A 14,434-nucleotide genomic window follows, 5' to 3' on the forward strand; every position below is an offset into this window, starting at 1 on the left:
AATAGGATTCAGTGGGCTAAACAAATAAATAAAATTAAAAATAAGATAAGGCAATATGAAGTTGGGAGGGAGATATGATGGGGTATGCCCGAGGAGCTTGAGTGCGGAGTAAGGGATGGGGATGATCAGGAAACATTGCATACATGTAAAGAATTTCAAAGAAGAAAATAAAGAGACATGCGTAAACAGAAAGCGACTACACTGTTCCTACCACTTTGTTTGGGTTTGACATACTGAAGTTCATGTCTTTAAAGTCTCATTTCTGGCCCTGGAGAGATAGATGGCTCAGCAGTTCAGAGCACTGGTTGCTATTCCAGAGGAGCGGAGTTTGTTCAGCACACAGGAATGGATTCAGTTCAGCACACGGTTCAGTTCCTTTTCTGGGTCTTAGTTAAAAAAAAAAAAAAAGTGTTGATTTTTATTAGAAACCTGCTATGCATCACCCCAAGTATTGGGGTGACAGGTGTGCATCACTACACCGACTTCTTGGTAGGTTTTAAGAGTGCTATGGGATCACAAGCCAAGAAGCTCCAGAGCATCTGCTATTTACAAATTGGTTCTGAAAATGAGCTTGGTAGGAGCTGAGAGGAGCAGTCCTCTATAAATAGAAAAGGACGCTGGATGATCATGGAGTTGGGAACAGGGAAGTGAGTTAAAGAGGGCAAGAGAGGGCAAGTGAGCAGTGAGTATGGTCCTGACAAGAGCAGAGAGGGTTAGTTTATAACTGGGGTTAACTATATAGGAACCTGGAGGCAGGAACTGCAGCAGAGACTACCAAGGAATGCTGTCCACTGGCTTGCACCACCTGCTTTTTTTTGTATCACTCAGGACCACCAAGTCAGGAGTGGCACTACCCACAGTGAGTGGGGCCCTCCCATACCAATAACCTATCAAGAAAATGCCTCACAGCTTTGCCCACAGGCCAATCTGGTAGGGGGCCCAAATAACTGTAGTTTCAGTCAAGTTAACAGAAAATTTAAAAATAAATAATAAAATTTTTAAAGAAGAAAAAAAGCCAGGCGTGGTGGCGCACACCATTAATCCCAGCATCCCAGCACTCGGGAGGCAGAGGCAGGTGGGTCTCTGTGAGTTTGAGGCCAGCCTGGTCTACAAAGATAGTCCAGGACAGCCAAGGCTCTGTGTAACAGAGAAACCCTGTTTCGAAACCTCCCCCCGCCCCCCAAAAAAAGTAAAGAAAAAAGCCAGCATGCTTTTGTAGAATTTAAGGGTGAAAAAAGTCCCCAGGAACCAAATGAAACTCTCTCATGGGGAACATGGGAAGTGTAAAGATTGAGCAACAACAATTCGAACATTCTACAGCTCACCACACACTCAGGCAGTGCCTTCAGTGGGTCCTCACCACAGTTTACAGGCCAGGAAGCAGATTTATGGTGCCCTCTCACCAGGCCAAGGACACAGACAGCATCTCAACTTCGTTCTTTGTCCTGCCTGGGGCTGAGGACCCAGCCCAACCTCAGACTCCCACTTTCCAGGGTGCTGGACCTTGGCGATGGAGGCCTTAGTGTGACAGTGCTGCCTGGTGGGCCTGGGCCTCCTCATATTTGTGGTTGTCATCAATTAGCCTCTCCGCATTTGCCAGGGACAGGGACAGTGTTTGTCTACAGAGTCCTTGACCAGCTGTTACGTTTGTGGGAAATTCCCAGAACACTGCTCAATGGTGGAAAGTTCAGGCCAGGAGTTTAGTTTTCTAGGTAAACTTGGGGAGAGTTTGCTTGGCCTGGCCAGACCTCTCTTACCATAGGTTTTCTGGAAAAGAGCTCCACCTCAAGCAACGTGGCGCTGTTTGAGGTCCACATAAGCCGTCCCTACGCTGGCCAAACGTTCTGCCTTGGGTAGTTGGGGGCAGCAGCCGAATTCTGCAAGTCTGCTTGTCGTAGTGAGAATCAAGACACCGAAACTTCTCTGAGAGGGGTTTTGCATCTGGGCAAGTCCCTTCTGCAGCACTGGCTCCCAGGGCAGGGATGTCTTCATGATGGTACCTGTGGGGGTCAAAGTGGGGCAGCAGGAGCTTGTGTTCTCAGAAAGCAGTAAGTAAAACTAACGTATCCCTGCTATGAAAGGTGTGAAGGAAAGCAATCTTTTGTTTTTTGGTTTTGTTTGTTTGTTTTTCAAGATGCCCAGCTTTTAAAAAAATCTTTTAAAAAATGAATTATTTATTTATTATGTATACAGCATTTTGCCTGCATGTACAACTGCATGCTATAAGAGGACATCAGATTTCACTATAGATGGATATAAGCCACCATGTGGTTACTGGGACCTGAACTCAGGACTTTTGGAAGAGCAAGCAATGCTCTTAACTTCTGAGTCATCTCTCCAGCCCAAATGTACTCTTCTTTTTTTTTAATTTTTTGTTTTGTTTGTTTGTTTTCTAGACAGAGTTTTTCTGCATAGCCTCGGCTGTCCTGGATTTGTTTTATTTTGTTTGTTTTTTTGGCTTTTTGAGGCTTCTCTGTGTAGCCTTGGCTGTCCTAGACTCGCATGTAGACCAGACTGACCTCGAACTCACAGGTATCCACCTGCCTCTGCCTCCCGAGTGCTGGCATTAAAGGCGTGCACCACCACTGCCTGGCATGGACTCGTTTTGTAGACCAGCCTGGCCTCGAACTCACTGCAATCCACCTGCCTCTGCCTCCCAAGTTCTGGGATTACAGGTGTGAGCCACTGCAACCCTGTGTTTTGCCTGCATGTATGTAAGTAAACCGTGTGCGTGCGTGTGTGTGTGTGTGTGTGTGTGTGTGTGTGTGTGTGTGTGTGTGAGAGATGCCCAGAGAGGCCAGAAGAGGGTGATGGACCCCTGGAATTGGAGTTACAGACAGGTGTAAGCCAGTATATGGATGCTGGAGTTGAACCAAGTTTTAAAAAAATTTTTATTTATTTTTATTGTATATGCATTGGTGTTTTGCCTGCATGGTATACCTGTGTGAGGGTGTTAGATCTTGGAGTTACAGAGAGTTGTGAGCTGCCATGTGGGTGCTGGGAATTGAACCCGGGTCCTTTGGAAGAGCAGTCAGTGCTCTTAACTGCTGAGTCATCTCTCCAGCCTCCAAATGCAAAGTCTTAAGAAATGGATTTGGCTTTGCTTTTGCCACACTGGAAATTGAACCCAGCACTGGTTGGATTTCTGGAGTCCATTAAGAAGGAAGTGGGGCTGAAGGACGCAGACTGCTGTAGTGATCGTCAATAAGCAGAAATAAGAAGTGGCCAGGCCGTCATCAGGCCTTATAGATAAAGGATCTCATTCTATTCCCTGTGTCCTTGTCAGTCTGTACCCAACCTAGAGAGGTGCAGCATAGTATTATAGGCAAGGGAAGGGGGCTGCTGCCCCAGGAAGTTCAAATATAGGCTTGGGCACTGGGCAGTAGGGCCTGTTCAGTCCATATGTAAGGGTCCCTATTATAGTAGATAGTTTACATATTTTCTAAATTTCTACTTGATCAAGTGCTTTTCTGTGCTTGGATGCTCCTAGAATCCCATGGAATTATAGCAAATGGCTAACTGGTCTTAGATTCAATAGTGCATGGGTCTAATGATATAAAAGAAAAAAAAAAGGGAAAGATACAGTCAGCTGGGCTACACATGAGAGGAGAACACATCACACTCTCGCCAGTGCCTTGTGAATTCTGCGTGGGGAGCTCAGTCTTAGGAAGAAGAGTCTTGGATAAGCTTATGTAGAGCTCCAAGAAACACTCATAGGCTCCAGTACAGGCAAATCAGGTCTGAACTGGGGAGGAAGAGAAGAAAGAGGAATGTGCACAGGATGCTGGGGCGTCTGAGAGATCTGGTGAATCTGAGAACTTGCAGGTCATGCTCCAGCCGTAATCACCACACGGTTCCTCGGGATGTTTGATGTCTGAAGAAAGCGTAGGTGGATTCAGGGCGTGAAGCCAACTCCTGAGCTGTTTTACCAAGAAGTGCATGGAGGAAGTGGGAGCCCTTGGGCAACACAGAATAGAGGGCTTTAATACCTGTGTAGCTAGTTTCCCAGGGGGTCCTGGGAGATGCAGGGCACACTGGAGTCCCTTTGTCTACACAGGTAGCTACTATAAAACCAACCTAAATCACCAACTGTAGGACTGCGACACCTGGGTCTAGTTGAGGTGTTCTGTCCCCTGTGCAGCAGGTAGAAGCAGGAACAAATTGAAGGACGAAGACAAGGGGAGAACCCTGGCAGGTGGATGCCTAGGCAGCTGTGGTCAGGGTGTTGTGGACTACATATTGTGTCACTGCAAAATACTATGTTTAAGTTCCAGCATCCAATGTAAGAGTGATTGAAGATGTCCTGTGATGGGCTGGCTGCCTCTTCCTCTTTCTCTCGCTCCTCTTCTCCCTTTCTATGTATCCCCTTTACTTTCTCTCTTTCTTTTTTTCGAGACAGGGTTTCTCTGTGTAGCCTTGGCTGTCCTGGACTTGCTTTGTAGGCCAAGCTGAACTTGAACTCAGAGATCTGCCTTCCTCTGCCTCCCGAGTGCTGGGTTCAAAGGTGTGTGCCACCACTCTCAGCTAGGGGTCAAATCTTAATGGCTTGATTTTGGACTTCTAGCTGCCTCTCTCTCTCTCTCTCTCTCTCTCTCTCTCTCTCTCTCTCTCTCTCTCTCTCTCTCTGTGTGTGTGTGTGTGTTTGTGCAAGGAATCAAGGTCTCATGGTCTCAGTGTGTAGTATGTTACAAAAGCCTGAGCTCACTGGGGCAGGTTTTAACTCAGGGGAGAGTGTGAAGGTCTCTTTCCTGGTTTCTTGAAAACCTCATTAAAACAGTCTTCACGCATGATGCCCTGGATTCCATACCAAGCATCAGAAAAAATAACCCACCAACCAACAAACCATCCCACCCACCAACCCACCAACCCACAAACCAACCAACTACACAAAGAATAAAAGACTAAAACATAATCAACCAAGCAAAAAGCAACAAAACTTACCTTTTTAGGGAAAGAAGGCTTTGGATGATACGTGAGCACCAAGTTTTTCACGCAGTTGGCTAACCTTCCAAAAAATTTCAGTGAAGATATTTTTAAAAATTTAAAAGATTTAAACAAAATCTTACTCACTCAGACATGTTGAATGCCAGTGTCAGCACATTATAGCTCACCAGTGAGATCAGATTACATCATACAAGAGAAATATTCTTTTGAAATCCAATCATTTCAGTCAGACTCATTTTGTTAGCCAGAATTTTCTATCTTGTGTGTTTTTGATGTTAGCCCTTATGTCCCTAATGCCTAGTAGGATGCTGGCTGGAGGTGGTGTGTCTCCGTACGGTTTTGACAGACTTTCCTCCGCTAGTGCTCATGGGCGCTTTCTGTATACTTGCTGCTATTTGAGTGTTTACCTTTGAGAGAAGTCTGTTTGAATCCGTAGCCTATTATTTGTGGGACTTTGAATTGTAAAACTTTATTTGTATGTGTTTGATTGGGGAGTGGAGTGGTGCTCATGCTTTCCACAGCCCCCGTGTGGAGGCTGGAGGATGACTTTTGAGAGCTGGTTTCTCTGAGAATCATGGAGGTCCTGGGGATTGAACCTAGACCATCTGGCTGGTGACAAATACCTTCTCTTCATGGTGACAGCCTGGATTGTTGCTTTTTGCTTTTGACGTGTTTGGATTCTTTATATATTTTGAATAGTAGCCTCGTATTCAATAGATAGCTCAAAGATGCTCTCTCTTCCATTCTAGAGGTCGCTTTCCACTCTGGCTGTGTGCTGAGATGTTTACTTTTTCTCACTCTGCTTTGGGTGCTGCATTAAAAAAAAATCACCATCCTGATTGATAGGAAGAATATTGTACCTTATTTTTTTTCTCATATTATAGTTTTCAAGTTTTAGGTCTTATATTTAAGCATTTATCACACCCCTTTTTTGGTCTGAAGTGGGAGAAGGGCCCAGGACATTCTCCTGCGTGTTGGCATTTACTGCTTTCCGTAGAATTGCTTTTTGAAGAATCTGTCCTTGACCCAGTGTACTCTTGGCAGCTTGTTGAAGTTTAGGTGAATGTGGGAGAACGAGTGTGTTTCTGCTTCTGTATTCTGCATCATTGGGTTTGTGCCCATGACTTTAGATTCTTTTTTTTTTTTTTTTCTATTTGTGAAGAATATTATTCTGATCTGGGTAGACAAAAATATTGAATCTATAGGTAATTTTGGGCTGTTTGGACCATTTTAATTTTCTGATCTATGAAAAGTAGGCATCTTTCTATTCACCCTGCACTATGAGACCTTGTTTTTTTTTTTTTTAATTAAATTTAATTTTAATTTTTTAAATTAAGATTTCCTTCTTTAACTATCTTTTAACAATTGGTGTTTTTAAGGGTGCTTTATTTAATTTTCACGAATTGTAAATTGCATAATTTTTCCTGTCACTAATTTCCAGTCTTATTGCAGCCAGAACAGGCATAATATGGTGTTGGCAGGGTTTGCTTGGTGGCCTTATATAATGCATCCTAGACAAAATTCTCTTTGTTACTGAGGCTTGAGAGATTTTTCTGCTGCTGTCATAGTGAATACGGTATATGCTTCAGTCTTTAGCCTTCTTCTGTCTGTTCCTCTCTTCATGGGCCATTGCCGGGTGCCCTATCTACTGTTCAAAGCACGGCCATGAGATGTTTTTTTTTTTTTTTTTTTTGGTTTTTCGAGACAGGGTTTCTCTGTGTAGCCTTGGCCATCCTGGACTCACTTTGTAGACCAGGCTGGCCTCGAACTCACAGCGATCCGCCTGCCTCTGCCCCCCGAGTGCTGGGATTAAAGGCGTGTGCCACCACGCCTGGCTCTCTTTATCATATCTTAATATTCCTTGTCACTTTGTAGAATATATGAATACAATTTTTCCTCTTTCAGTGTGTGTCCGTCCCTAAAGCTAAGCTAATATTCTTGTAGGCAATGTGGTTGAATATTTAAAATTCAACCACTCTGTGTGTTTTGGCTGGGACATTTTGTTCATTGACATTTAATTATTGGTAAGTAATACTTTGCTGTCACTCTTCTGTGACTATTTTGTAGTTTCTTAGTTCTGTTCTCTGCTTCTGCTATATTTGCTTATGACTTGTTGAGTTTTAAAAACCAAATGTACACCTTTATTTGCTTTTCTTTATTTTTATGCATATACTTATTACTTCATAAATATTACACAATTGCCTTTAAGTTTTAATGATCTATTTTAAGTTGATAACACCACTGATCATATTTTTAAAGTTCCCAACATCTTTAGTTCTTCACTTTTATGCAATTTTTTTTTTTTTTTTTACTGTTAGCCATGAACAAATCATGGTAGTTATAGTTACTTATAATACATCTGTCTTTAACTTTTTGTTTTGAGACATAGTTTTCCTATATGGCTTAGATGGCCCTGGAACTCACTTTGTAGACCAGGCTGGCCTTGAACTCATAGAACTCTGCCTGCTTCAGCTTCGACAGTACTGGATTGAAAAAAGGGAAACATAATTTTTGATTACGTCTATGTGTCCATGTCTCTGTGTGTGTGGGTTTGTATACATGAGTGCAGTTGCTTTTGGAGGTCAAGAAATGGAGTTGGATCTCCCAGTACTGGAGTTACAGATACTTGTGGACCACTTGATGTGGGTGCTGGGAATTGAGCTCAGATCCTCTGGAAAAGCAGCAAATGTTCTTAACCAGTGAATCATTGCCCCAGCTGCCTCTCCTAACTTTTATATTGAGATCAGCATGATTTACGTGGTCATGGTAGAGTACTCACTACTTGGCTGACTACCTGTCTTCAGAGGCATTTTATACTTTCATATGTTTTCATGGTACTCTAATTAGCATCCTTTTTTTTTTTCCCCCGAGACAAGGTTTCTCTGTGTAGCCTTGGCTGCCCTGGACTTGTTTTGTAGACCAGGCTGGCCTCGAACTCACAGTGATCCACTTTCTTCTGCCTCCTGAGTGATGGAGTCAATAATTAGCATCCTTAAGTAGGCTCTGTTTAGTGTTTTGCTCTACAGCAATTCTATAGATGCTGAACTCCCTCAGTTCTTATCACTTAAGAACAGATTTCCTGAGTGTGGTGTGGAAGTTTTTCTCCATCAGTACTTTGAATACCTCTTGCTCAGGTTCCTCCCTTTGCTCCCTCCCTCCTTTCATCTTCCCCACATATCTTATTTGTAGTTCAGGCTGGCCTTGAACTCATGGCAATCCTTTTTTCTCAGCTTCCTAAGTATTGGGATAACAGGCATGATTCACACCATGCCTGGCTCCATTCTCTTTTTGTTGTAATGTTTCTGCTGAGAAACACACTGTTAGTATTTGAGAACTCCCAGGTGGCCAGGCATGGTGGCACAGGCCTTTAATCCTAGCATTGGGGTGGGGAGGGTGGAGGGGGAAGGGCAGGGCTCAAGGCAGGTGGATCACTGTGAGTTCAAGGCCAGCCTGGTCTACCAAGTGAGTCCAGGACAGCCAGGGCTGCACAGAGAAACCCTGTCTCGAAGAAATAAATAAACAAATAAAAAGAAAGAAAGAAAAAAGAAAAAGAAGAGAACTCCCAGGTGTAAGATGAACCAATTTCCCCTGGCTGCTTTTGAAATCTGACGACATCATTAACACAGGTGTTAATGTTCAGATGTTTGAATTCCCTCAGGAGTTGATAATTTGATGTTCATTTTCCTCCCTAGGTTTCTTAAGTTTTCAGACATTATGTCTTTGTCTTCCATCATTTATTTATTTATTTACTGAGACAGAGTCTCACTGTGGCACTCTGGCTGTCCTGGAACTCACTCTGTAGACCAGGCTAGCACTGAATTTAGAGACCCATCTGTATTTGTCTCTGGAATGCTGGGGTTAAAGGCATGTGTCACCACTGCCTGTCAATATTATTTAGTTTAAATAGACTTCCTTTTCTTTTTGTCTTTTCCTTCATCTCTTGTGATTCTTGACTGAGTCTGCTTTTTAAATCTTCTAGCAAGAATTTCAGCTGATTTATATTATTTATAGGGGCCAGTATTTCTGACTTGTTTGTTTTTACAGAAGTTCTTTCTAGAACTGAAGATCATCATGGTGTCTGACATCAGGTTCAGAAAAACAAGTAAATACGGTTGTGTATGTTAGAAGGGAGTTGGGAGGAAGGGCAGCAGGAAAAGGGGGCCAGAAAGGATACCTGGAGGTGAATGAACAAAGATATATACAATCTGCATGTTTGATAATGGAATCCAAGATTTCATATACTAATTAAAGAGCAACAGAACACCTGTTGGTTGTGCAGAACCCTCCACGTCTCCTGGATGTTCTTAGTTAGTTTGTGAGTTATTTTCCAACAACTTGTTAGTTGCATTTCTGATGCAATGGCTTACTAAATCCCTGAGCATCTTTATGGCAATAATCTACAGACTCCCATTTCTGTTGCATTGGTTCCTGGCAATTTTCTTCCCTTCATTGTTCTGTGATTCTTCACATTGCTCAAAGGTGTCCCTTGCTGGTTTTTTTCACTTGAAGAAATGACTGTTTCTTTCTAGATGGCCTTGAGAGCTTCTCACCAACCATCTGTGCTTGGTAAAGGGCAAGAAAGAAGTCACTACTGAGCAAGTACATGTAAGGTACAGGGACAAGGGCGACTCAGTGACCTCCTTCTTAATGGGGATGCCCCCACATGCAGAATAGCAGGGGCTATAAAAGCTCACCCAGGGCCTGGTGGTGGTGGCACGCGCCTTTAATCCCAGCACTCGGGAGGCAGAGGCAAGTGGATTGCTTGAGATTGAGGCCAGCCTGGTCTATAAAGTGAGTCCAGGACAGCCAAGGCTACACAGAGAGACTCTGTCTCAAAAATACCAAAACCAACCAAACAAAAAAACCCACCACCACCACCACCACCACCAACAACAACAACAACAGCAACAACAAAACACTCCTTTCATTGTTGCTGCCCATCCCAGGAAACTGAGTTTGTTTGGTAGGATGTTCAGTTTGGTACAATGTGAAACTAACCTAGTTTGGCACAATGTAAAAAAATAAATGAGATTTCCAGTGAGGGCAGAGGGCCAATCAGTGAGAAGTACATTCTGTAGGAGAAAAGACAAAGTCCCAAATTAAGCATTAAAAAATAAAATAAAATAAAACATCAATGGGTCATGGTGGTGCACTCCTAACCCTTGAGTAATCACTTACTCAAAGCAGGCAGATCTTCATGAATTCAAGACCAGATTGGTCTACATAGCAAGTTCCAGACCAGCCAAGGTAATACATGGGGATCCAGTTTCAAAGAACTGAAAGCCAAACCAAAAAACCCCAACACATAGACAGACACAGACAGACATACAGACACACAGACACACACACATGCAGTGCAAACCCACAGAGACATGCAGAGACACATACAAACACAGAGACAGACACACACAGAGACACACATAGACACACATACAGTTTCACACACATATACAGAGACAAACACACACACACGCACACATACACATGTGCATGTGCACATGCACACACACAGGCATGTGCACACCCACAGAGGCATACACAGACACACATACAGATGCACACACAAACACACACGCACATATACACAGTGCACACCCACAGAGACATACACAGAGACACATACAAACACAGAGACAGACACACACAGAGACATACATAGACACACATACAGATGCATACACACCCACACAGACAGACAGACACACATGCACATACAGACACACACATACGTGTGTGCACATGCATGCACACACACACATGCACACCCACAGAGGCACATACAGATGCACACACACACAGAGACAGACAGACAGACAGACAGATGCACACACACACACACACACACACACACACACACACACACACACACACACACTTTTTGGAAGTTCACTGTTCCAGAGAGTAGGCCACCAGACACGTGAATGGCAGAGACGTGTCTCATCCCCTCTCCTTGTCTCAGAGTCTGTTCTTGCGGTGAATGTTTAATTCAGCACACACTCCCCTCCATGATGTTCTGCCTCAGCACAGCCTGGAAAGACTCAATCCCAGTGTCCGTGGAGCAAAGCCCCTGACACCGTCAACTCAAATCAGTGTTCCCTCCCTTACCTTGGTTCTCTCTTGTGTTTGTCATAAGGACCAAAGCTAACACAGAAAGTCGGTGCCAGAGAAACAGAGTTGTGGCTGTGACTAAACGTGCCCATATGGTTCTTCAGCCTTTAAAGCTGGTTTGGGGTAGGAATGTGGAAATTTTCAGAGAAGAAGTCCTAAAATTCTGCAAGCAGAGCTTCATGTGCCTTTGGTAGGTGCTCAGAAGGCCACGATGCTGACAACAGTGAAGAGCATGCCCATTTGGACCCAGGTGGGCTGCAGGCAAGGCATGCTGCGTGCTGCCAGAGCTTGACTGCGTTTCCCCCATGTCCTAAGACTGTGTGGGAGGCTGCCGTTTAAAGGTGATGGGCTAGCCAGGCAGAATGGCTCATGTCTGCAATCTCAATCTCAGCACCAAGGAGGCTGAGGCAGGAGGACTGTTGTAAGTCTGAAGCTACCCAGGCCTACATTGTCCCTAGGCTACAGAGTCAGAATGAAAACACGAGAGAGAGATAGAGAGCTAGATAGATAGAGAGAGAGAGAGAGAGAGAGAGAGAGAGAGAGAGAGAGAACGAGACAAAAATGGTGGACTTAGTAAGTCCAGTGGATCTGTTTTCAAGCAGTCTAATGTCAGGCTGTGGCATGGTTCTTACTAGCTTTTTCTTTCTTTTTTCCTTCTTCTCTTTCTTTCTTTCTTTCTTTCTTTTTTTTTTTTTTTTTTTCGAGATAGGGTTTCTCTGTGTAGCCCTGGCTGTTCTGGACTCGCTTTGTAGATCAGACTGGCCTCGAACTCACAGCAATCCACTTGCCTCTGCCTCCCAAGTGCTGGGATTAAAAGTTTACCAGCTTTTTAATGCAGGTTTACAGTGAAAATTGGAAGTAAAGTGGAACAGAAGGATTTGAAAAGCTCACCAGAAAAGGCACTGTGGCTGTTAAAGACATTTGGACCATCAAACTTAAGCCAAGTAATTTGCCCCCTGCACAATGAGAAACATACTTTGAGGACATTGCCGGAGTCAGTACGGCCACACACACATGGCATTGTCAGAGTCTCAAGGGTAGGAATGACCCAGAAAAAAATAATGGGCAAATGTGATTGCACTAGAATGCACTGAACTGCAAAACTCAGCTAATTTAGTGAAGAGACAGTGTACAAATTGGGGTGGTGGGGGAGATGGGGAGAGGGGATCTCTTGTAGTTATTTGTCTGGCAGGAGATTAATATGCAGAATATATAAAAACTGAAAAAAAAAAAAAAAAGCCGGGTGTGGAGGCGCACACCTTTAATCCTAGCACTCGAAGGGCAAAGACAGGTGGATCTCTGTGAGTTTGAGGCCAGCCTGGTCTACAAAGTGACCAGCCAGGAAAGCCAAAGCTACACAGAGAGACCCTGTCTCGAAAAACCAAATGAACAACAAAACCTAAAAGAAAAAGAAATCAAACATCAAAAGAACAAATAATCCACTAATAAATAGGGAAACTAGTAGGCTAGAAAGCTCTTGAAGTTCAAATGGGCAAAATACACACACACACACACACACAAATGTTTAACACCTTTAGCTGTCAGATAAATGTGCAGCAAAAGCAAACTGGAAACCCATCTCACCACAAGCAGGGTGGCTACCACCAAGAAAGCAAACAGCAAATGCTAGGAAACCGAAGCCCTTACATACTATGGTAGGAATGCAAATGAGCTCAGGCTCTTTGGAAATCAGTATCGAGGAAAACGAAGCTATCATATGATCTAACTGTGCCACTTCTGGGTTCCCCCCGACCCCCTTCTCCAAACAAAATTCTCTGTCCGAATACTCTAGAGACATCTGCATTCTCATGTGTACTGTAGCACTATTTATAATAGCCAATTTATTGATCACTCTAGGTACCCATCAAAGGTTGAATAGATAAAAAATATGCATTCATACATATGCATGTATGTGCACAACTGATTTTTAATTATTCCTAGGAAGAACGCTTTTTCCCTCCCAGGAAATTAGATGGAACTGGAACCTCAGTTCATCAAATTAAGTGAAAAAAGCCAGAACCACATATTTTCCTCACATGTGGAATCTACATTTAAAATAAGATATTGTGATGCCCCGAATGAGAATGGCCCCCATTGATTCTTTCCTATATTTGAATGCTTGCTCCCCAGCTGGTAGAAATGTTTGGGAAAAATTAGGAGCTGTATCACTGGGAGTGGCTTGGAGGTTTCAAAGTCCATTCTGTTCCCCGGTAGCTCTCTTTTTTCTCCCTCCTTCCCTCCCTCCCTCCTTCCCTCCCTCCCTCCCTCCCTTCCTCCCTTTCCCTTTCCCTCTTCCTTTCCCTCTCCCTCTCTCTCCACCCCCTCTCCTTCTGTCTCCCCTACCTGTGTGTAAGGATGTCAGCTAATGTTCTGGCAACCTGTCTGCCTACCTGCCATGCCTGCCTTCCTGCCATGTCATGCCATGCCTGCCTGCCTGCCATGCCTACCTCTATACCTGCCTGCCATGCCATGCCTGCCTGCCTGCCATGCCTACCTCTATGCCTTCCTGCCATGTCATGCCATGCCTGCCTGCCATGCCTGCCTGCCTGCCATGCTTGCCTGCCTGCCATGCCTACCATGCCTGCCATGCCTGCCTGCTTGCCATGTCTGCCATGTTTGCCTGCCTGCCATGCCTGCCTGCTTGCCAAGCCATGCCTGCCTGCCATGCCTGTCTGCCTGCCATGTCCGACATGCCTGCCATGCCTGCCTGCTGTCATGCTCCCTGCCGTGATGGCCACAGAATGGTCATGCAACTCTAACCCTGTTCAGTTGTGAACCCCAGATTAACCATTTTCTTTTATAAGTTGCTATGGTCATGGGTGTTTTGTCAGGACAACAGAAAAGTGACTAAGAAAGACATAGTGAAAGGGGACTATTTAGGAAAAGGAGGGGGGACAAGAAAGGGTAATAGCAGCGAGAGAAATGTAAGTTTACTATAGAGCATAAAAGCATTGCTTTGAGGGAAGCACTCTGTGGCATCCTTCCAGCACAGACCAACTTTAGGGAAACGTCTCCCATCCCTCACCTACCTGACATTTAGAGGACACTGTAGTTGTAGTGCGAAGGGGCTGACAGATGCCTCAAGCTGAAAGAAGGTCTTGGCGTGTCCATTTGGGTACAGTCATTGATTGAGATGACAGTAGACCTTGGTGTCGTCCATATGATGCTGGCTTTTTAGGCACACAGCGTATTAGAGGCTTGCAGGATGCAAAGGTCATGGAGGCTTCCAGCAGATTTCAAAGGAAAGCCCGAGGTCGGGGGGGGGGGATTGGGGGGGTGGCCTGGGAACGTGGGGCAGGACCCACCTCCTTGGAGGTATTCCTTGAACTGATTCTGTTTGAAGCTACAAGAAGGAAACATAAGTGGCAACAGGAGAGTCAAG

At 44.4% G+C, this 14,434-nt stretch overlaps 1 protein-coding gene across 1 annotated transcript in view; it reads right to left on the reverse strand.

Moving 5' to 3' along the window:
* Window positions 1-1,785: 1,785 nt before the first annotated feature.
* The window catches only part of Pkd1l1 (polycystin 1 like 1, transient receptor potential channel interacting), a 200,447-nt gene continuing 187,798 nt past the window's right edge, over window positions 1,786-14,434 (reverse strand). The window contains exon 56 of the mRNA XM_051164713.1: window positions 1,786-2,000. Coding sequence (XP_051020670.1) covers window positions 1,786-2,000 — 215 coding nt within the window. The remainder of the gene's footprint in view (window positions 2,001-14,434) is intronic.

Source organism: Acomys russatus, chromosome 22 (genome assembly GCF_903995435.1).
Source record: "Acomys russatus chromosome 22, mAcoRus1.1, whole genome shotgun sequence".
NCBI lineage: Eukaryota > Metazoa > Chordata > Mammalia > Rodentia > Muridae > Acomys > Acomys russatus.